We start from the raw sequence: 21,605 nt of genomic DNA on the forward strand, positions 1-21,605 counted from the left end.
CCGTTTCTATGACCTTAAATGACCTACGGAACACCTTGGGCAATATTTTTTGGATCGGTGTGAGAGCTTACTCCTTGGTGAGCCATGACCCAGTATTTTATATGTTGAACACTCTCTCTCTCAAGTTCATAATGTTGAAGATGAAATGAATGAATGATCATTCCATTAGTCATCAATTAATGCTTTATATCTTGCGCGATATGGTTGACACATGTATCCCGCATGACATATGTCCCGTTATTATCCATGAAGTCATTATTGTCCATGCATTTTAGTGGGGCCATCAATAATCGATTAGGCTAGTTAATCCTAAATCCTCACTTAATAATCTAATCATGGTAAATTAATCCCAAATCTCCACTAATATTTCCATGCTATTTGAAATTTATAAGCAAATCGTGCGCTAATTAAAATCGGGGATTAAAAAGTCCTTGTTTCGTATCCCAAAATAATCTTGTCCTTGGACTTACGTCGATTAGCTTACGAATAATTCATTGTATAAAAATACGGGATATAACACACATCATCTACCGGTACGACTCTAGAAGGATCTCCAATGCACTTACGAAGCATCGATACATGGAAAACTAGGTGGGTGACTCCGAATCCGCGGTAAGGTCTAATTCATAAGCTACTTGGCTTACCTTGCGTACAATCTCATAGGAGTCCGATGTCTTGGGGACTAAGCTTCCCCTTTTTGTCAAATCTCATAACGCCCTTCATTGGCGACCCCTTTAAGAATACCCAATCTTTTGCTTGGAACTCTAAGTCTCTTCGATGATTATCTGCATAGGATTTCTAACGAATCTGAGCTGTTAATAATCGATACTGTATAAGCTTGACTTTCTTATAGCTTGCCGGACCAAGTACGGCCTATCAATTTGGTCTCTCCTACTTCGAACAACCCAAATTGGAGATCTACTTTCACCCGTATAAAGCCTCGTATGGGGGCCATTTGGATGCTAGAATGATAACTATTGTTATAAGCAAATTCAATAAGTGGTAAGTGATCATCCAACTACCTCCAAAATCCAATACATATGCCCGTAACATATCTTGAAGTACGAATGGTACGTTCGGCTTGTCCGTCGATGCAATGGATGAAATCTTTGTGCTAAGATTCACCTGGGTCCTAAAACTTTTTTGGAAAGATTTCCAAAAATTGGTACGTAAACCGAGTCCCTCTATCGGAGATAATAGAAACTGGAACACCGTGAAGTCGCACTATCACTTTAACATAAAGCTTTGGATAATCTTCTACTACATATGTAGTTCTGACTGGTAAGAAATGAGCTGACTTCGTGAGTTTATCCACAATCACCCATATAGAATCATACTTACGTCGAGAATGGGGTAAGCCTGTAATGAAGTCCATGTTAATTACTCTCTATTTCCAAGTTGGAATTTCTATAGCTTGCAACAATCCACCCGGCTGTTGGTGCTCAATTTTCATTGCTGACAGTTAGGACATTGAGCTACGTATTTGGCTATATCTTTCTTCATCCCATTCCACCAATATATAGATTTAAGATCACGATACATTTTCATTGCTCTGGGGTGAACGGAAGAACGGGAACAATGGGCTTCCCTCAATATTTGGTGGCGTAATCCTGCAACATTAGGAACACATAACCTGCCCCGGCATCGGAGAACTCCATCTCTAGAAATCTCAAATGACAACTTCTCCTTTTGAGGGAGTGTCTTTCTGTAATGAATTAGCATGGGATCTTCGTATTGACGCTCTTTCACTTCCAGTACTAGTGACGAGACCGCTGCATTTTGAATGATAGCTCATATACTACCTGAGTCCACTACTCGAACTCCTAGGCTAGCTAACTGCTAGAGCTCACAAGCTATCTCTCTTTTCTCGGGCTGAACATCACATAGACTTCCCATAGATCTACGGCTAAGAGCATCCACATTTGCTTTCCCGGGATGATACAGGATGTCAACATCATAATCCTTCAACAATTCCATCCACCGCCGTTCTTTGTAAATTCGGTTCTTTACCTTGCCAAGATATCGAAGAGAGCTCTTATGATCTGTATAAACATCAACGTGGACACCATACAAATAATGTCTCCACATCTTGATGCATGGTCTGCCGGCCAATTCAAGATCATGGGTCGGATAATTTTTCTCATGTTTCCATAGCGCTTGAAGCATACGCAATCACCTTACCGTGTTGCATCAACACACATGCCTAGCCCCGATGCACGAAGCATCCGGTACACAACATAATCGCGATCCTACGAAAAAGTGTCAGGACTAGTGCATAAGTTAATCTATCCTTTAGCTCTTGAAAACTACATTCACAAGCATCTGCCCATTGAAACTTAGCTGATTTCTGGGTCAGCTTTGTGGGTAGTGCAGAAATAGAAGACAAGCCTTCTACAAATCTCCTATAATAACCTGCTAAGCCCAGAAAACTACGGACCTCCATAGGAGTTGTGGGCCTTGGCCAAGTCTTCACCGCTTCAATCTTTTGGGTATCTACCCGAATACCGTGGTAAATAATATGCCCCAATAAGGTCACGAGTTCAACCAAAATTCACACTTAGAAATTTTGGCAAATAACTCTCGAGTTTGAAGAACTCCAAGAGCAGTCTACGCAAATGATCCCGCGCATGTTACGCCTCGGACCTAGAATATACCGGGATATCGTCGATGAACACAATAAAAAATAAATCTAAGAAGGGCACAACACATTGTTCATTAAATCCATAAATACGCCGGTGCAATAGTTAGCCCGAATGACATTACCGAAACTCAAAATGGCAGTGTCGATTGCGTTTTGTCTTAGGAATATCTTTCTCCTAACTACTTGATGATACCGGATCTCAAATCTATCTTTGAAAACCATTTGGTGCCTTACAATTGGTCAAATAAATCATCAATTCTCGGAAGCGAATATTTATTCTTGATTGTCACCTTATTTAGCTGCCGATAGTAAATGCACATTCGCAAGGAGCCATCTTTCTTTCGTACAAACAACACGAGTGCTCCCCACGAGGAAGAACTAGGCCTAATAAAACCTTTTTCAAGCAAGTCCTTCAATTGTTCCTTCAACTATTTTAACTCCGCGGGAGCCATCCTGTAAGGAGGAAAGGATATGGGTTTTGTGTCCGGTAGCACATCAATAGTAAAATCAATCTCCCGTTCGGGAGGGACACCTGGAAGCTCTTCCGGTAATACATCCGACAACTCATTAACCATGGGGACAGACTGAAGAGTTGGCGATTCAGCTTCTACATCATGAGCCCGAACTAGATGGTAAATACAATCTTTTGCGATCATTTTTCTTGCCTTGAGATGGGAAATAAACCTACCTTTCAGGAACGCAGTATTCCCTTTCCATTCTAAAACTGGTTCTCCCGAAAATCGAAAGCAAACCATTTTCATTCTACAATCAACATTGGCATAACAAGAAGCCAACCAATCCATGCCCATGATAACATCAAAGTCCACCATTTTTAACTCATGTAAATCAACCATAGTACGATGGTCACAAATCACAACCACGCAATTTCTATATACTCGACTAGCTATTACCGGTTCATCAACGGGTGTAGATACCTCAAAAGGTTTGATCGACTCCGATTTGACCCCAAACCGACCCGCAATATATGGAGTAACATATGACAATATGGATCCCGGATCTAACAAAGCATATACATCATGAGAAAATATCGATAATATACCTGTGACAATATCAGGAGAAGACTCAAGATCTTGGCGTCCAGCCAAAGCATAAATACGGTGTTGAGGACCACTAGAACTAGGAGCTCTCCCTCTACCTCTACCATGGCTGACCGGTGCCTGTGAACCTTGCCCCATAGGGCGTATCGATGATGAAGACCCGGTTGCCGATCCTGAAGGCTGGACTATACCCCTACCACCATCCGAGGGGCAATCACGCATGATATGGCTTGGCTGACTGCATGTATAGCAAACCTCTGAACCTAGTCAACACTGGCCCCAATGTAACTTCCCACACTGGGAACATCGTGGCATGGGTGGCCTAGCCTGACCCGAATCACCCCTGAACTGAGAACCCGAAGCCCTGAAACTCTGACTCGGCCCAGAATAAGTAGATCTATCAAATCTCTGGCCTGTAAACCGTGGAGGTGCACTAGTCATAGAATGGCCTGAAGGCCTAAAAAACTGCTGTCTTGGCCCGCCTCTAAACTCACTGGTTGGACGCGAAGATCTATCCCTCTTGTTATACCCTCTATCATGCTCACGCTCACTTCTTTGCTGTTGCTGGCTTTTTTCCAAATTTTGGGCATGGGCTTGAATGCGTGAAATATCCATGTTATCCTGAAGGGACGCAGTCAAACACCTATCCATCAAATGTGGCCCTAGGCCTCTCATAAATTGGTGCACGCGATCACCCATATCCGTTACCATAGCCGGAGCATACCTAGCCAAAGAATTGAAGCGGAGACTATACTCTAAGGCACTCATACTTCCTTGCTTACGATTCAAGAATTTATCGACTCTAGCCCGCTGAATCTCTGGAGGTAAGTAATGTCGGAAGAAGGCATCCATAAATTCTTGCCATACCGGGAGAGGTGCATTGACTCCTCGTGAAGCCATCCAAATTGTGTACCAATGAACCGCGATATCCCTTAATATATAGGATGCTAACTCCACCGATTCAATGTCCGAAGCATGCATTAACCGAAGTGTCCTCAACATCCCATCAATAAAATTCTGGGAGTCCTCATCGGCTTCGACCGAAGAATTTCGGAGGGTTCAAGCTAATAAAATCACGGGCCCTTGCGATAACAGCCCTATCACCATCGCCCTTTACCTTGGCGGCGAGTACGAGCGGCAACCAACCGAGTAAGTAAATGAATGACCTCTTTCACATCTTGCACGAAGCGTCGGTGGAGGAGAGCCGGAGGTCTTCTTGGGGCGAGGCTCCCTCGTGCTCCTCAGAAATGGGCACTGAGTGGGAGGACTGAGATTGAGCCGCATTTTGGGACTCACTTTCTTCTACAACTGTTGGCGGTGCTCTTTCAGCCCGCTTTCACCTTACGTTTTTCCCTTTTGGCCGCCATAGCTTTTCTCTTGCTGCATTTTCGAAATACATAATACACGGTTAGGGACAAAAAAATCCTTATATCATGACTCTATCGCACGATCTTATGAAGAAAGAAGGTCATTCATTCCTAAAATGCCCGCAGCCTCCTATTTATAAGCGTGGCACGCAACACACCCATAAACATGACCCTACTGGACACGGCTCGTAGACACACCCTAGAGGACGGAAGCGCTCGATACCACTTTTGTCACGACCCAATTGGAGGGCCATGACGGGCACCCGGTGCTAATCCACCTGGGCACCTCTTATCGTACATTCATATTTACATCTAGGTGAGCCACATAGCTTAGTCATAACTTCTATCCAGCATTCATGCTAATCTCATTGGGCAACAACGCATTCATATCATCATTAACAACTATACCCATATCAATATACGTAAGCCGACGAGGCTATCAAAATGATATACAAAATATAAGCCGACAAGGCAAAAGACATCTAATCATACACAACTGTCTACGAGCCTCTAAGAAGAGTATGTCACATCATATAGGCGGGATAAGACCCCGCCATGCCCATAGGTATGTACACAAAAGAATAATACCAAAAGCTATAGCTCCGGATGAAAAAGAGCTCCTCTATGCAGTCCCTGAATAAGATATCTATAGATCAAGCCTATCTCCCTATCCACCTGTGAGCATGACGCAGCGTCCACAAACAAAAGGATTTTTAGAGAGCTTTTGGATTTGATTTGGTAAAATAAAATGTCCAAATGAAGTGGAATGAAATATATAAAGCGGAACTTAAAATACCGTCGGGCAATTCTGCGCCCATTTTGACTGGCCGTCAAAATTCCTACAGACCGTCAAAATGGTCTGTAGAACTGCCCAGTCAAATATGGTTCACTGTAACCATTTTACGCTGGGTTGGTGTAATTTGAGGGGCCGCAGAAATTTCTGTGGGGTGTCAAAATTTCTGCGGGCCGTCAAATGGTCCGTCAAAATTTTCTGCTCAAACAGTCTGTCTTGAAACACCCATAACTTTTTACTCCGACGTCACATTGACGAACGGTTTGTTGCGTTGGAAACTAGACTCGATTAAATTCAATTTGGATAAAAGAAACACACCAAAACTCCTCATATTCTAGGAGATATGCCTCCCCCAATTTGGACCAAAATCCTGTCCGAAAATTTTGTCAAGTTTTCCCAAAGTTCCGACAAACTCCATTCCTTAATTTACTTGTTCTTAAATCCTTCCATAGCTTATTTCATGGGATTAGAACCCCATAACCATAATATGGGAACATATAATCTCACATATCCTAAGGTAACTCCAGTTTCCACTATTTGGACAACTAACACCTAACGAATTTCAACGGACGAAACTATGAGGTGTAACATCCATTCATACAAACATTACTGAGAGAGCCATTCATTTAAAACAATGCCGAGAGGGTCATTCATACAAACATTGCCGAGAGGGCCATTCATACAAACATTGCCAAGAGGGTCTTTTATACTAACATTTTTGTGAGGGTCATTCATACAAGCATACCGAGAGGGCCAATCATTCATTTGTATGCCAAGCGTGCCATCATTCAGACAAACACACAAAGTACGAAGAAAAGAAGATCTAGCCGAGAGGGCATACCTACTGAAACATTCATTTGCATATTTTCAAATCGCCGAGAGGGCCATGCATCAAACAAAGACATGCATCAAAGCATTTACAATTAAACAAAATCTTTGAGAGGGCCATGCCAAACAATGACCGAGACGGTCATACAAGTCCAATAATACCAAGAGGTTCATCCATTACAAAATTAAGCTGAGAGGGTCATACAAATCAAATAATACCAAGAGGGTCATCCATTACAAAATTAAGCCGAGATAGCCACCCAATTAAACAACCACGCAAGAGTGGACATCAAGAATCTGAAAGAGGATCACACCGATAGAGAAGTTTGACCATGTTGCTACCCAGTAGATGGAAATAGGTTTGAAGCCACCGAGAAGGAGAACAGGCTGATCAAAATCGGATCCAGATCCATGCGAAGCATAAGTTGAACTTTTTCTTAGGTAGCTGGTTGAGATAGGGCGCCAATGAGATTCAAGATCTATGGAAAGGAATTGGGGATCACTCCACGCTACACTCAGCCATAATTAATTTTTAAATTTTTATTTGCTTTCCTTTTAAAATACCACAACCGGTCGGGCTCGCACCGGAATGTTTGCTAAAATCAAGCAATAAGACACTAAAGTTTTCGAAAACTATGTTTGTGTAATCTATCACCCATGGGTGTGAAGTGCACCACATTCAAAGGCTTAGAGTGTAAAAGCCTCTTTTTCGTTTAGCATTTGTCTGTCGAGGGGTCCGAAGACCAAGGCGTTCCCATATGAAGAATACCTTTTCCAGCCAATTGAGTCAAACTACAAGTGACCTGATTCCCAAGACCAGGGATATATAGGTATAATCAATACCAGAGAGTCAGTCACACTCCAACAGATCGATCCAAAGCCTCTCAGTTCCGACACTGAAGTTTTAGAAATTATCTTTAGAAAACCGTGCGTTAGAAGTCTAGTCTAGTCAAACTACAAGTGGCCTGAATTCTCATACAACCTAAATATGTAGGGAACCCAAAAACCAGGGTCCGACCACGATTTTCAAAATTTGCATGTACCTTTCTTGATTTTGAAAGAGATAGAATTTATTTGGTTGGACAAAAATCTGGTTTGTCAAATTCCATTGCCCAGGGACGGATCTGTCCTCCCCGAACAACGAAGGGAAAGTTGTTGACACCTAATTTTTTTCCTCCAACAATTTTATTTAATTATTCAAACTTCTTGAATCACAAACAGGGTGAGATACACACTTTTACTGGTCAAAATGATTTTACAAAATTATTTCGGTGACATTTTGCTATTTCATTTGGCAATATATCATCAAGTGCATTATTGTATATCATTTGCATATTTTGTGTACTTCTGATAATTTCAAAACATTTTATCATGATTTGAACTTAAAATAGTGAGAGCAATTATTCAATTATTTATTTAAACTAAATGATGATTAATTGATAAGTATGTCGCTCCATTAAATCATGAAATTAGATTAATTAAATAAATGACCGATTACATCTCAAATTGCAGGATTAATTTGGTTTAATTACAACTGTTTTCAAATCTAGTTACAATTAAAGCGTCAAAATGATTTCTATGCCAATTAGGGTCACAATTTAAATGGTTTAATTTTATTTGGAATTGATTTGAGCCACAATTGAAATTGGTTGTTTAATGATTTAAATATAGCCGCATTTGAAAATTTGACAAAAGTCATTTGCCCTTTCATTTTAATTCGCAATTGGGCTAAGGCCCAACCGATTATGGTCGCGACCTGGCCCAATGCAGAATTAAAAGGGGTTAAAACCCCTTTCAACTCATATGCATGATTTTCCTTCATTTGGCAAACCCTAACGCCTCCTGCACTCTCTCTTGCCCTCACGTCATAATTCTTGCCGGAAATGATAAGTTTTTAGGCGTGTGTGCTTTTGGTCAGTGTCTTCAAGACACTCTCATCCTCACCACCGTGAATCAACCTCAAAGGTGAGGTTACCTCTCTCTCTCTCTCTCTCTCTCTCTCTTTGCTTTTCTGCATTTCTCTTAATTGTTTTTGTCCCATTGTATTTCAAACACTAGATTTTGATTGGCTCGTCAAACAATTGGAGGGAATTCCCCCCAGTTCCACTAGTCTCACATTGACACAAACCCTAGGTATGGGATTTTAGGGTTCTATATAAAGAACCCCCACCTCCTCTCATTTTACACACTTTGCATCCGGTTAAACCTCCATTTGTTAAGGCATTTGACTGAACATTGTAATTAAACTAGAGTTTTGGTTTTTCGAAACCCTTCACCAGTAAAATTTGGTCTTTAGTTTTGAAAATTTACTTTGTCTTTATGGTTGAGTGTTTGTGGAGTCGTGGGAAAGCTGAAGGAAATCCCTACTTCCAATCTCGACAAGGCTGCCACCACAAAAGGTAATTCCATTTTCTTCCCTTTTAATAGATTAAAGTATGTGCAAGTTTAGATTAGAGTATGTTAGGATCTTGTTTGTTTCCTGATAGATTAGCTTGATGTTTAGTTTTAACTACATGATTAAGGCTATATGATGGCTGGCATAAATAGAGTTGGTAGTTTTCCTTCCATTTTGATTAAAGTTTTGATTGGTTTAACTTGATTGGGAGTTTAGGGAGTTTGATTAGTTATCTATTTACCTCTGTCTAATCACAAAATGTTAACAAACCTTATTCTATGAACCTTTAACTATTCATTTTTTTTTTGGTTAAATCCCTGCTATAAGTGTTAAATAGAATCGTAGAATAGTATAAAATTTAGGATATGATGTGTTAGCTTTTCTAACATCTATAGCATGACACAGAAGGATCAACCTACTATAAGGTAGGCATATATATAAGTCTATAATTCAGTATCTTTCATATGTGTATCCAGAAAGAAGAAGCTTATGTGGCCTGTTTATTCCTATTATAAGTTATTTGGTCTATGGCTTTGTGCACTTAGGGATATTGTGAAATGTGTGTCTGATTGGTTTAGATGTAGTACTGGTGTCCAAATTAAGTCAGTTGACGCTCATGTAGTCTGTGGAGTTTCATTGGATTGTTTTATAACTTTGCTAAGTTCAAATTGGTGGTTGATCATTTATAGAGTATTTGGCATTGAATATTATTATGGGTTGATATATGTATAATGTTAGTTTTTGGGATTTTGTAGTTGGCTTTGCTAACATATGTTATGTAAATACTACCATTATCTTTAACAAGAAAGATCAGCTTCTCTTCTCTTCTCTATGGAATAGTTGATGATGATCTCTTCGTCTAGGCTAATCAAATGTTAGTTTGAATAAACGGTTGTTTAACCTTGAGGATTAGTCTGTAAAGAACTAAGGTTTAAATCCTAATGCTTATAATTTGTTAGTCACTACCTTAAGTGAAATCTATTTTATTTTTGTTTTGGGTAAACTTATTATGTTTTGAAACTGTTATGTGGGGATGAAAGAAGGATCACTCTCATAAATGTAAAAAATAGGAGATGGGCATCATGATTGTCCATAGCTATATCCTCTTTAGAGCCTCACCTTGATTCAATACCTCTCTCTTCTTCTTTTCCTCTATTTGATGATTTCTAAGACCAAATTAGGACTGAACATGGATGTATGTGGAGCCCATCCCTATTTCCTCTAGCAATTGATATTGATGTCATATATGAGGATTTGTGATTCTTTGTGTATGGGTCCTTAATGGTAATATAACCTGCTTCACCCCAACACTCTTTCCTTTAAGCTTAACAGTGGTTTAAATAAGTAAAAAATGATGAATTTAAGGAATGAGCATACCATGGTCTGTTTTCTAATTGTCTATAAGAAAGAGGTGCCAGTTTTCCTATGAGAAGGCATGTCCTAGGGACATGAAACCAAAAAGAGGCTTTGAGTACATCATACTGAGCCTTATCTTGTTTGTTCTAGCTGCTGGGGTTCCTCTTTGCTATATCATGAGATCATGGGACCTTTTATGAGTGTGTAAGTGTTGAATTGGGAATCTGTTAGACCCTCCACAAAATCTGACTATGTACTATTTGAATATGGACCATCAAACCAACTAATTGTTTTGTCCTACTGGAGTTTTAAGTAGTCTAGATGACAAATAGGATTCAAGGTCAGAAATGAGGAAAAATGCATGATGAATACACTGTTTTAACTCTATGGAAAGGTGTAATGAACTGTTATTCTGAATTATACCTCACTTGATTGCATTAGGGGCATTTTTACTTGATTATCTCCCCTTTATTTGTCTCTTATTGCAACTAGGCTATTTTGTATCGCTTTCTCCTCTCAATATGCTTAATATGTGATTGTTGTCTGCTTATGGTATACTTATAAGTATACAGAGGTATATACCTCTTGTATACTCCAAGTATATAAGACATATACCTATTGTATATCAAGGTATATCTGAATTATATTAGACTGACTTGAATAGCTAGAATATGTGTACTTTCTCCAACTCTTCTTTTTCTCCTTTCTTGGATTGTCATGTTGTGATATACTGTTAGATATACAAAACTATACACCCTTATGTATGCTTTGGTATTCAAAGGATGTATATCACATATATACATGGTATATCCTACCATGAGAGTCATTTGTATTTGTAATGTTGGGCTGAGACTGTTGTTTTTCATCGCTTCCTTGTACGAGTTAAATTGGGCATGTCGCCCATAATATTTACCTCTTGTGCATGATTGTGAATATTCGGCCGGTTTGGTGTTTATTCCTCACATTTTGGGGCCTTTTATGGGTCTGTGACCTTATATTTTATTTGATTATCATCTGTGTATATTTTTGTATATATTTTAAGTATGCGTCTGTCACGACCCAAACCGATGAGCCGTGACAGGTACCCGACCCTTACTGGCCAAGCACCCCTATGCTTGCATCTACTTCTCACTGACTGTCCTGGGCCCATGTACAATCTGTAACTGTGCTATACTGTCTCCCGAACACTCAACATAAAAGACACCGTACCGGGAACTCACGGCCAACACATACATATAAACATAAACACTGAGAATAACAGCATGAGCCGATTTGGCCGCCACACATATACACTGTACAACAAAATACACGCCGACGAGGCTGCATAATATCACGACTACATATCACTGTCTACAGACCTCTATAGAATACAAACTGTAGAAATGGCAGGACAAGGCCCTGCCGTACCCATATATGTACCAAGATGGCATACCAAGCGGACTGAGGCTCCGAATCAATGGAGCGTACCGACTGCCGCTGAGGGGGAGGTCCTATTGCTGTGAATCGTCCGACTGGCTACCTGATCCTGCGGGCATGAACGCAGCGTCCACAAGAAGGGACGTCGATGCACGAGCAATGTACCGAGTATGCATGTAAGGCATGAGTAATAACATATTAAAGGATACAATAGCATGAATAGTAACATAACGGAAATATAGAGCATATCATGAGATGCAAGAGTAACCTGTACATCTGAGTGCCTTTTAGGCGGGTACCATGCATGCTTAGTGCTGCGGAACGTGCAGCCCCATCCATATAAATATATATATATTATACTATATTATATTCTTTGCGGAACGTGTAACCCGATCCATATAAATATATATATATATATATATATATATATATATATATATATATATATATATATATATATATATACACAATATTATATTGTTGCGGAACGTGCAGCCCGATCCATATAATATATTGCCGCGGAACGCGCCCCGATCCATATACATATATCCCGCGTCCGGACGATATCATGTCATCTTATACCATATATAGGTGGTTACGCGTATATAACGCTCTCCCTTTTCCCCATATACATATACATATATCATATAAGCAGCATGCATGTGAGCCCAAAGAAAGTCATGTATCTATCGGAGTGACGTAAGGTCGGTAACCTCCGATTATGTTATGGAATAATCATGGTCGCTTTGTCTCACCTTGAAGGAACAATTATTTTAAGGTGAGACTATCAATGAAGAATAACACCACGAGAAAACATAGAATAGGATCATAAGGCATCAATTTGTATACTTTGGAATCTTTAAAAATAGTCACCATCCATAAATAAAATTGAGAAATCAAGAAATAGCACAACATTCTCTTATCGTCATTGAAATCGTAAACTTGGAACCTTTAAACATGGAATCATCATCATCATATTCATCGTAGGAAAATATTCTCATCTTTGACATCATCGTTGTCATTGTAAAACATATCCATCGTTGTTGTCATGAAAGCTTACGGAGTCATAAACCTCCATTTTGGAAAAATACGGACATTTTGGAAAGCATTTATGGGTGATCGGGAAAAGAAATCAAGCCTTGGAATCATAGATCTTTAACTTTTGATAACAAGGAAAATATGGAAACATTTATGAAGTCATAACATCGGAATCATGCCTTTGAAAGAAAGGGACGAGCCTTAACATACCTGTTCAACCTCCTATTGGCTACGCTTAAGTTTCCGAGCTTGTAAGTCTACATTTAAGAGGATTTACACTAACGTTAGCCTCTTCATCGCACACTTGTTCCAAGTTTCAAATTATACTATTCTATATTCTGTCGAAAATCGGGCAGCATCTCCCCTGTTTATATGCCTAGCCCGAATTTCCAATTCAACAACCAACAACAATCACAACAATACCAACATTAAACATAATATTTCCAACTTCAAAATACTTCATAAACATCCCATATGGTGTTTGTCCCATATTTCCATCACAAAACCAAATTATAACGATTTTACAGCTCCTTCTCCGTAAATAAACAGATATTAACACAAATAGAAAGAGATTCATACCTTTCCCTTGATAATAATGCTATATCTTCACTCCTTCACCTTGAACTTAAGCCACAACACATTAATACACAATTTTGTAGTTGCAACTATACGCTGTTTGGATCGGGATTTGGGAATTATACCTGGTTTCGGGCTAAAAAGTTGAGGGTTGGAAGGTTTAGGAAATTTCTGGAATATTTGGGATGTTTTTGGGTGTCTTTGGCTGAAAATGAGGGGGTCTCCCCCTTTAAATAGCGGTCCAGGTTCTGCCTGGACCGACTTACTTTTCCTTCAGCGCGTTCGCGCTGACTTAATTTTTCTGACTGCGCCTTCGTTCAGTAAAAAGGTCATAACTCTTGATCCCGCTATCGTGTGAGGGCCCACGACCTATGGTTGGAAAGCTCTTTCAATTATCTACAACTTTAAATCTTGGTAGTTTTCCAAATTCCAAACTTATAATACCGTTTTTGCCCCTCCAAGTCAGATCATCCAAAAATGTTTCCTTAAATCGCCCTTTTGGAAGGCTTATGCCCATATTTGGCTTATGGGTCTTTCTTAGGACTTGCTCAACTTTTCATGACTATTCATATGTCTCTTCATATGTTCTTTATAAAACCCCAATGTGTGGGCCCCACTTAGCGTGCAGCAACGAGGATTTCTCATTAAGTGTCGTATGAACCAATTCACCCCATATGGTCTCCAAATGTCATATATATATGTTATTATTACATTCTTATAATATAACCTTCATCCTGAACTCGGGCCTCAAAATTTGTTCAGCGCGTTCGCGCCTCGTAGTGGCGCGTTCGCGTGGTATTGGCCCTTGGCCTTCTGCGCGTTCGCGCCACTCCCAGGTGCGTTCGCGCAGAGCATTTTCCTGTCTGCCAACCCGACTTGTAACGTCCGTATCTCCTTACCCTGATGTCCTATTGAGGAGCGGCTTGTTGCATTGGAAACTAGACTTCCCGAACTTCACTTTAGACTTTTGTTTCACTTCAAAACTCTTAATATACTAAAACATATTTTTTCTTCCAGTTAGACCAAAATTCGTACCAAACCTTGCCCAACTTTCCTTCAAAGCCTCGGAAGCTTAATCTCCTTAGTTCACTGGTCTTCCAATCATCCTATACACCGTTACACGAACTCGGACTCTTATAATCATAACACGAGCACCTGTGATTTGGCATTTTCTCGACAATACTCCGATGTTTGCAATTGAATAGCTAACCCCTAACGAGTCTCAACGTACAGAAACTACGGGGTATAACAACGTCAATGTTCTCTTTCCTTTAAGTGTGTTTGTATGATATTCATGCTAAGTGCTTGTTAAATAGTTAAATAAGCATAGATATCTTCTAACTACCATTTTATTTTTCCCCATTTGCGTGAACGCCCCTTCACGTGGGCTCAATTGGCCCAAAACTTACATTGACGCCGTTTCTGTTGGGCTGAAGGCCCAACATTCCCTAGTCTATAGAAAAAGATAAAGGGATACTTACTTCGAAAAAAGGGAAATGATGGAAACGTTTTCTCTTCAAAAAATGGACATGAGATAACTTCCTTTCACCTTTGAAAACCAACTTTTTTCTAACTTATAAATTTTGACATGAAAGAATTTGAAGAAGTTTCATTCAAAAAAAGGTTTTTATTTAAAAGAAAGTAAATGGTTTAAGTTTTTCCTTCAAACTATTTTGGGTTTTTGGCCCACATTAATTTAAATAAACAAAAGGAACCTTACCTTAATTTGAGTTTGGAAAAGGGTTTGGACCAAAATGAAGTTGACTTACAAAGGGAAATTTATTTTTGACTTTGATTTAAAAGAATTTTCTTACAAACAAGTATAAGTCTTATCTATTTGTGAAATCATGGCTAGTCGAACAATGAAACATACTTGGACGTTTTCTCAAAATCATCTGGATAAATGGAATTAGACCACTTTGGACCAAATTAAGTGGAACTCCACTAAAGGAAAACCTTAAGTGTGTTTTGGTTTGGAAAAGTGAGATAAGACTATTCTAATCCCTTCGTACTCCCTAAACTTAATTTTGACAAAAATAAAAGGACTTTCATTTGCAAAATCATTTCCCATTTGATAAGCCATGACAAAAAAAAAAGGCAAGATTTTATACATACACTTTTAAACAAATATTTACTGAAGTCACTTTTTTTTAAACCCGTAGGTGTAACGACCCATTCTGTCGTTATATGTATTTTGACCATATTACTCCCATCGACCCAGCTCCTGAGATATCGGGCGTTTCTAGTAAAAATTGGAAGAATTAGATCCTTAAGTGAAAGCATTTGACCAATAGTTGACTTTTGGGTAAACGAACCTTTTTTGAAATTTGCTTGTTCCGTGATGTCCAGAGGGTTATGACTTAGTGGGTTTTCTAGTTTGGTTCCTGAGGCTTTTGGGTGCGTTTTGAGTACTTGATTGGAAACTTGATTTTAGTCGTTTGGGGGTTGACCGAATCAGGGTGGCCTCCATTGGAAATTCTGAGGTCACGGAAGGGTTCGTAGCATGTTTTTACTTGTGTCTGCATGTTTGGTTTGTATCCGGGAGGTCTCGGATGGATGTCGGGATCTTGGGCTGAAACGTAGTGTAACCAGAGTTTTTCTGGTTTTTGATGTCTCGCCCAAGCGGAATGGATTCTCCCCTGCAGGTCTGCCCAAGCATAACTTGGCCCGCAGGAGCGAAAATTCGAGTCATTTAATGAATTCTGCCCTAGCGGGCGAGTATCCACTGAGGCTGGATCGCGGAAGCTAGATTCCCTTTGCCCAGCGATTGTCACTAAATTAGAAACTTTATTTCATTCCCCAACTTCGAACCATTATTCCCATTCACCAAAAATCTAATCCTAAGGAGTGTTGTGGGCGATTTCTGAAGAAGTGTGGTGGAATCATCATGGGGTAAGTCTTTATGCCTTATTCTAGCAATTTATTCTTGATTTATTAGCATCCATAGTGTTCATGAACTATGGGGAAGATGGGTATGGAAACCTGGACTTGTGATATTAAAACCCTTTTTATCTAATTGAGTATTGATTTAGCTAATCATTGTTTCCTACTATTTAATCATGAGGAAATTAGATTCTAGGCTTAAATCTCCCTTTGCTTTAAAAATTCAATTATGGAATCAGGGTTCCTTACTAGATTGGGAGTTTTAGTGTAATTGATGAAATTGAGGGACAAATTGTGACTAGAACTCCATGAAATTAAGGTTAATAACTATTTAGACTATGGGTAGTGTAATTTCGCCCTTAATTTTTGTTTTTGCCCTCGTGGTTCGTTAGAGGTATTTTGGGTAACTTTCCCACCGGACTCTTTTTCGGAATAGTTGATTATGTTGTGGTCATTTACTTACTTAGAATTTATGTTATTAGACTTTGATCGTTTTGAGGCGCTTCAGAAAGGGAAGGCTCAGTTGGAGTAGTACGTGGTTCCTGTTCGGCAATTGAGGTAGGTTACGACTTACTTTAGTTATACTTTGATTAGTGAAACGTATATATGCGTAGAATTAACGGGAGAAAGCAAGATTAGGTCTTCGGACATGATGTTGGGATGGATAAACATTTAGGTTGGTATGACTTCTGATAATGTGTACTTGTTTATATGTTTGGAGTGATGTGGTGTGATAGATTCACTATATTGATCCAAACTCGATGTTCATTCCATTTCCATAGTTGTTGTGATTTATACAATTCTTGATGTGGCTTCTGGTGTTATGATTTCCATAGCATGTTCATTGGCATTGATTGCATTTGATTTAGCGTTCTTGTATTTATACACTCATACATGAAGGAAATGGTGTGGAAACGATGTGATGAAAGAAATGTGGTACTGATGATGAAAGATTTATGGTAACTATGAAAGAAAATGTGACACCTTTGATGAAAGCATTATGTGAATCCGTGTGTTACACCTCGAACATTTCGTATTGTTGTGCTGCGAATAGACTAACTCAAGCTTAAGGTGAACATAAGTCCATGTGACCTTAAGGAGGGTATTTGGTAGCTTAAAGGTGTATACTACAAGATTTTGAAGGATTACGAATCGGAGAAATTAAACTTGTGAAGGAAGTGAAGCATAAGTTGTGTTTGTGAAGGTTTAGCGATTATTGAGCTAACAATTGTTTAGTAATGTCTTGAGGAGAAGCTATAGGGCTACTTAGATGGTTAACCAACTGTTAAACAAGTGCCAAGAAGGTTCTGCAAGGATTGAAGGTTGAATGAAGCGGCTAGAGCAAGTTTCGGGAAATTTCAGATTGTACGGCCATTTGTACGGACCGTATAATTTATATGGCCTGTATAATGGTCCGTTGAATGCTTCCAGAGGAGAGTGACCCTTGGTAGGATTATACGGTCCAATTGTACAGACCGTACAATTTATACGGCCTGTATAATTGGTCGTATAACCGGGTTGGGTCACTTTTTTCTCTTTCCATATATGCACGACCCTTGTTCCGAATTTTCATTTCCCACACTCTCCACACCTCTTGAGAGCTCTAGAATATTCCACGCACCATATTAACACAAATCCAAGGGAAATCAAGGACTAAACACCAAGAATCAAGTGCAAAGAGGCTCACTAGGGTTTGTAGAAGTCAAGAATTCCTTTGGTATTGAAGTTGGGGTTTTTCTCTAGTGAAGTATCTTCATCCAAGGTTTATTTCTACATGATAAAAGGTGATTTTAGATCCATTCCATGTTATTAAAGTATTTGAGTGGTTGAATGACTTGGATGAGAGAAGAAAATAGAATATGAGCTCAAATATGGAAATAATGGTATGTTGAGTAGTGAGTTAACTCGAGTCATAATTCTTAGTATGCTATGAGTATAATTTTGTTATGAATCATACTAAGGGTGTTGAGGAAGTATTATATGTAAATGAATATGGTGTTGTGTTGTAATTATGGTTATGAATGACTTTGAAAAGGAGTTTTGAGGGTTGAACAATGTTTAACTTGAAGAAGTTTATTGATTATGATATTATGGGTGTTGCTATTGATGTTTGGGAGTTGTTTAGTATATGGAGAAAGTTGTCGAAACAAAGGAAATGCTGCCAAATTTTTGTTAGCCTTTTAGCCGCTTTAGCTTAAAATTAAGCGTGTTTCTAATGATCTAACCTTAGCACAAATTCTCTTGAATCTAGAGTTGTGAGCTTGGAAGGAGACCGATTAGTCATTAAGAAGACATAAAGGTATGTTAAGGTTATTCCTCTTTCTTTCAAAGGCATGACTTCTATATTATGCTTTCCTCTCTATATTTCCATGACCTTCTTACATCCCAAAGGATGAAAGTTAAAGATTCTCAAGAGTTTCTTGTGAGAAAGAGATAAGATGTGTTCTATAATAATAGCGATGATGATGATTTTACTTTTAGAGATTCCAAAGCTTATGAATTGATGCTAATATGAGCTTAATGATCTTATTTTCATAATTTCCTTGATGTTATTCATTCTTGGCCATCTTACCTCATGATATTAGTTCCTTCAAGGTGAGACCTAGTGATGATGTTTGATCCATAATATAATCGGAGGTCACCGACCTTACGTCACTCCGATATGATTGTAGCTTTAATTGGGCTCACATGCATGCTTATTTTCATATATGATTATACCGGGCCTAGTTGGCCGGGCAGACACCATTACACTAGGTGTAAGTGGGGGCTTATGGATGATGATAGTTGCACTGGGCCTAATTGGCCGGGCAGTCACCACTAATGGGCGGCGTGAGATGACTATCCCAGACGCGGGATACCCGAACGCGGGCTAGTGATGATATATGTGTGTGTGTGTGTGTATGTGTTATGATGTGGATTTTAAGAGTAAAAGTTAGCATGCATGGTATCCGCCTTAAGAGGCAATCATATGTGCAGGTTATCTCCTTCTCTCATGTTCCTTATTTCTTTATTATGTCATTATTCATGCCTTACATACTCAGTACATTATTCGTACTAACGTCCCTTCTTTTGTGGACACCGCCTTCATGTTCGCTGGTAGACAGGGAGACGGTGCAGATCCCTATGAGCATTATCAGCGGGCACACGGGAGCACTCCACTTCTCCGGAGTTGCCGTTTATTGGTATATTGTTTTGTGTACTTATTTGGGGCATTGCGGGGTCCTGTCCCGTCCTTATGATTTCAGTGCTCCAGTTAGCGGCTCGTAGATACATGTATGTGGGTAGTAGTTATCTTATGATCTATTTAGTGTATGTTTTGTACATCATTTTTTAGCCTCGAGGGCCTATGTACATGTATATCTTGAGGTGTAATTGAAGATTGTTTCATAGTAAGCTTATGTTGAGAATGGTGTATGTTCAAGTTGAGTTGATGATATGATAGGTCTGAAAGGTGGTGCTCGGTGGCCTAGCTCCGGGTACCCGTCATGGCACTCTAGTTGGGTCATGACACCGTGATCCAAGAATTATTCCAGAGCGGAAGCTATGTGTGCTCATGATCTGATGGGACACTTCGGAGTGAGTGGTACATGGATGCCATGGGTTCCCCGTAGGTCATGACTGCCGAGACGTCGATATTCCGTCGGGAGCATGTGTGTACCGATTGAGCTACTGGCTATTGAATTGCATGACGTCCATTTCATCGCATTGCGTACATCATCATCACATGTTACATAGATTGACTGGATTGTTAGTTGTATTCGTGATTGTGGTTACTTTGAGGCAATATTAGAACCACTTGTGTTTAGGTGTTTCACCTGAGGCTATGATCCAGTTGGTGATTTTCTTTGAATTGAGTGGTTATTTGTGCCTATATGTTTATCTTATTGATTTTGTGCTTATATGCGTGAACTAATCTTAGTCGGCCTATGATGCTTATCAGTACGTGTGTGTAGTGATACTACTCTTGCTGCACTTTTCCTGAGTGCAAATTTTGAGGCAGTACCTTCTGCCAAACCTCGATTCTAGCCTTGAGGCTATTCGCTGCTATGATCCTGAGGGTGAGCTACCTACCTACTATGCAGCCCTGGAGTTCCTTCCTATTTGTTTACTACTATTCCATTAGACATTTTCATTTGTATTTCAGACATATGTATTATTCTTAGACATTGTTACTTAGTTGTTCTTGTATGGTGACTTCATTTCTGGGGATTGTATTATGACTTAGTATCTTCCGCACTTATTATTTATGGTATTGACTTAGACTTATTACTATTGATCAGGTTATTTAAGTCTTTTTCATAATTTAATAAGTAATGAATTAAGGGGATGGTTCTCCCACCAGGGGGGTTAGTGTGGGTGCCATCACGATGGAAATTTGGGTCGTGACAAGTTAGTATCAGAGCCTTAGGTTCACCGATCTCATCTGCATCAGAACATGTCTAGTATAGTCTTGCGGGTCGGTACAGAGACGTTTATACTTATCTTCGAGTGACTATGGGGCACTAGGAAAACTCTAATTCTTTCTTCCCTTTCGTGCTACTTGATTCTAATTAGTATCTCGTTGGTTCAAATTAGTATCTGATTTCTCCTTCTATTCTCTCACAGATGGTGAGGATTCGTGCTAGAGCAGCAGTTGATGAGGCACCATTGCCGGCTGCTGGGGCCGCAGCACGTGCTAGGGCCCAGGTTAGAGGCCGTGAACTGGGTAGAGGCAGAGGGGCAGCATCGGCTAGGGGTAGTGCAACCGTGGCTGATCAGGCCCGCGATAGATCAGTCTCTCCCAAGCAACCGACCGGTCATGATGAGGAGGCGGAGTTAGGACCAGCACCAACTTAGCTTGACATTATAGCTACTCCAGTGTTGTCCGATGCTTTGGTTCATGCGCTGAACCTGCTTGAGGGATTGACTCAGGCAGGTGTGTTACCGGCTACACCAGATGGTCAGGGGGTGAGATTAGTTGAGCAGATTCCAAAAAGGTTCCGTGCTCCAGAGGCATAGTCTGCTGTGGCTGTGGCTCCACGTATGGATAAGATTTAGAGACCAAACCTTTTCCCTAGACCTATGGCAGGCCCGGTGATGACCGGTGAGGAGCATGATCTGTTTTGGAGGTTCACTAAGATGAAGCCTCATGTCTTCTACGGCACCCAGTAGGAGGATGCCTATGAATTTATCATCGACTGTCATGAAAGACCCCACAAGATGGGGGCAGTAGAGAGCCACGGGGTTGAGTTTGTGACTTTTCAGTTATTGGGTA

General features: G+C 39.8%; 1 protein-coding gene across 10 annotated transcripts; it reads left to right on the top strand.

Annotated features, from left to right (window-relative positions):
- The first annotated feature begins 8,483 nt into the window (after positions 1-8,483).
- Positions 8,484-20,557, top strand: LOC132046141 (uncharacterized). Of its 10 annotated transcripts, none has more exons than XR_009412610.1 (4): positions 8,484-8,652; positions 9,027-9,086; positions 16,114-16,360; positions 18,603-19,110. XR_009412610.1 is itself a non-coding variant. In XM_059436690.1 (3 exons), exons 1-3 carry the CDS (start codon positions 8,495-8,497, stop codon positions 20,375-20,377), a joined length of 315 nt encoding a protein of 104 aa, XP_059292673.1. In that variant the 5' UTR covers positions 8,484-8,494; the 3' UTR covers positions 20,378-20,557. The 10 variants fall into 10 exon arrangements, 1 of the variants encoding a protein (XP_059292673.1); XR_009412612.1 differs by lacking the exon at positions 18,603-19,110 and adding an exon at positions 16,834-18,019; XR_009412615.1 differs by lacking the exons at positions 16,114-16,360; positions 18,603-19,110 and adding an exon at positions 20,292-20,557.
- The last annotated feature ends 1,048 nt before the right edge of the window (positions 20,558-21,605 follow it).

The sequence above is a fragment of the Lycium ferocissimum genome, unplaced genomic scaffold (genome assembly GCF_029784015.1).
Source record: "Lycium ferocissimum isolate CSIRO_LF1 unplaced genomic scaffold, AGI_CSIRO_Lferr_CH_V1 ctg9601, whole genome shotgun sequence".
In the NCBI taxonomy this organism is placed as follows: Eukaryota; Viridiplantae; Streptophyta; class Magnoliopsida; order Solanales; family Solanaceae; genus Lycium; species Lycium ferocissimum.

Coding starts and splice junctions, on each gene's coding strand:
- LOC132046141 (XM_059436690.1), top strand. CDS start 8,495: ATGATTTTCCTTCATTTGGCAAACCCTAACGCCTCCTGCACTCTCTCT. Junction 8,653..9,015: donor ACCGTGAATCAACCTCAAAG/GTGAGGTTACCT, acceptor TTTATGGTTGAG/TGTTTGTGGAGTCGTGGGAA. Junction 9,087..20,291: donor CAAGGCTGCCACCACAAAAG/GTAATTCCATTT, acceptor GATGCTTATCAG/TACGTGTGTGTAGTGATACT.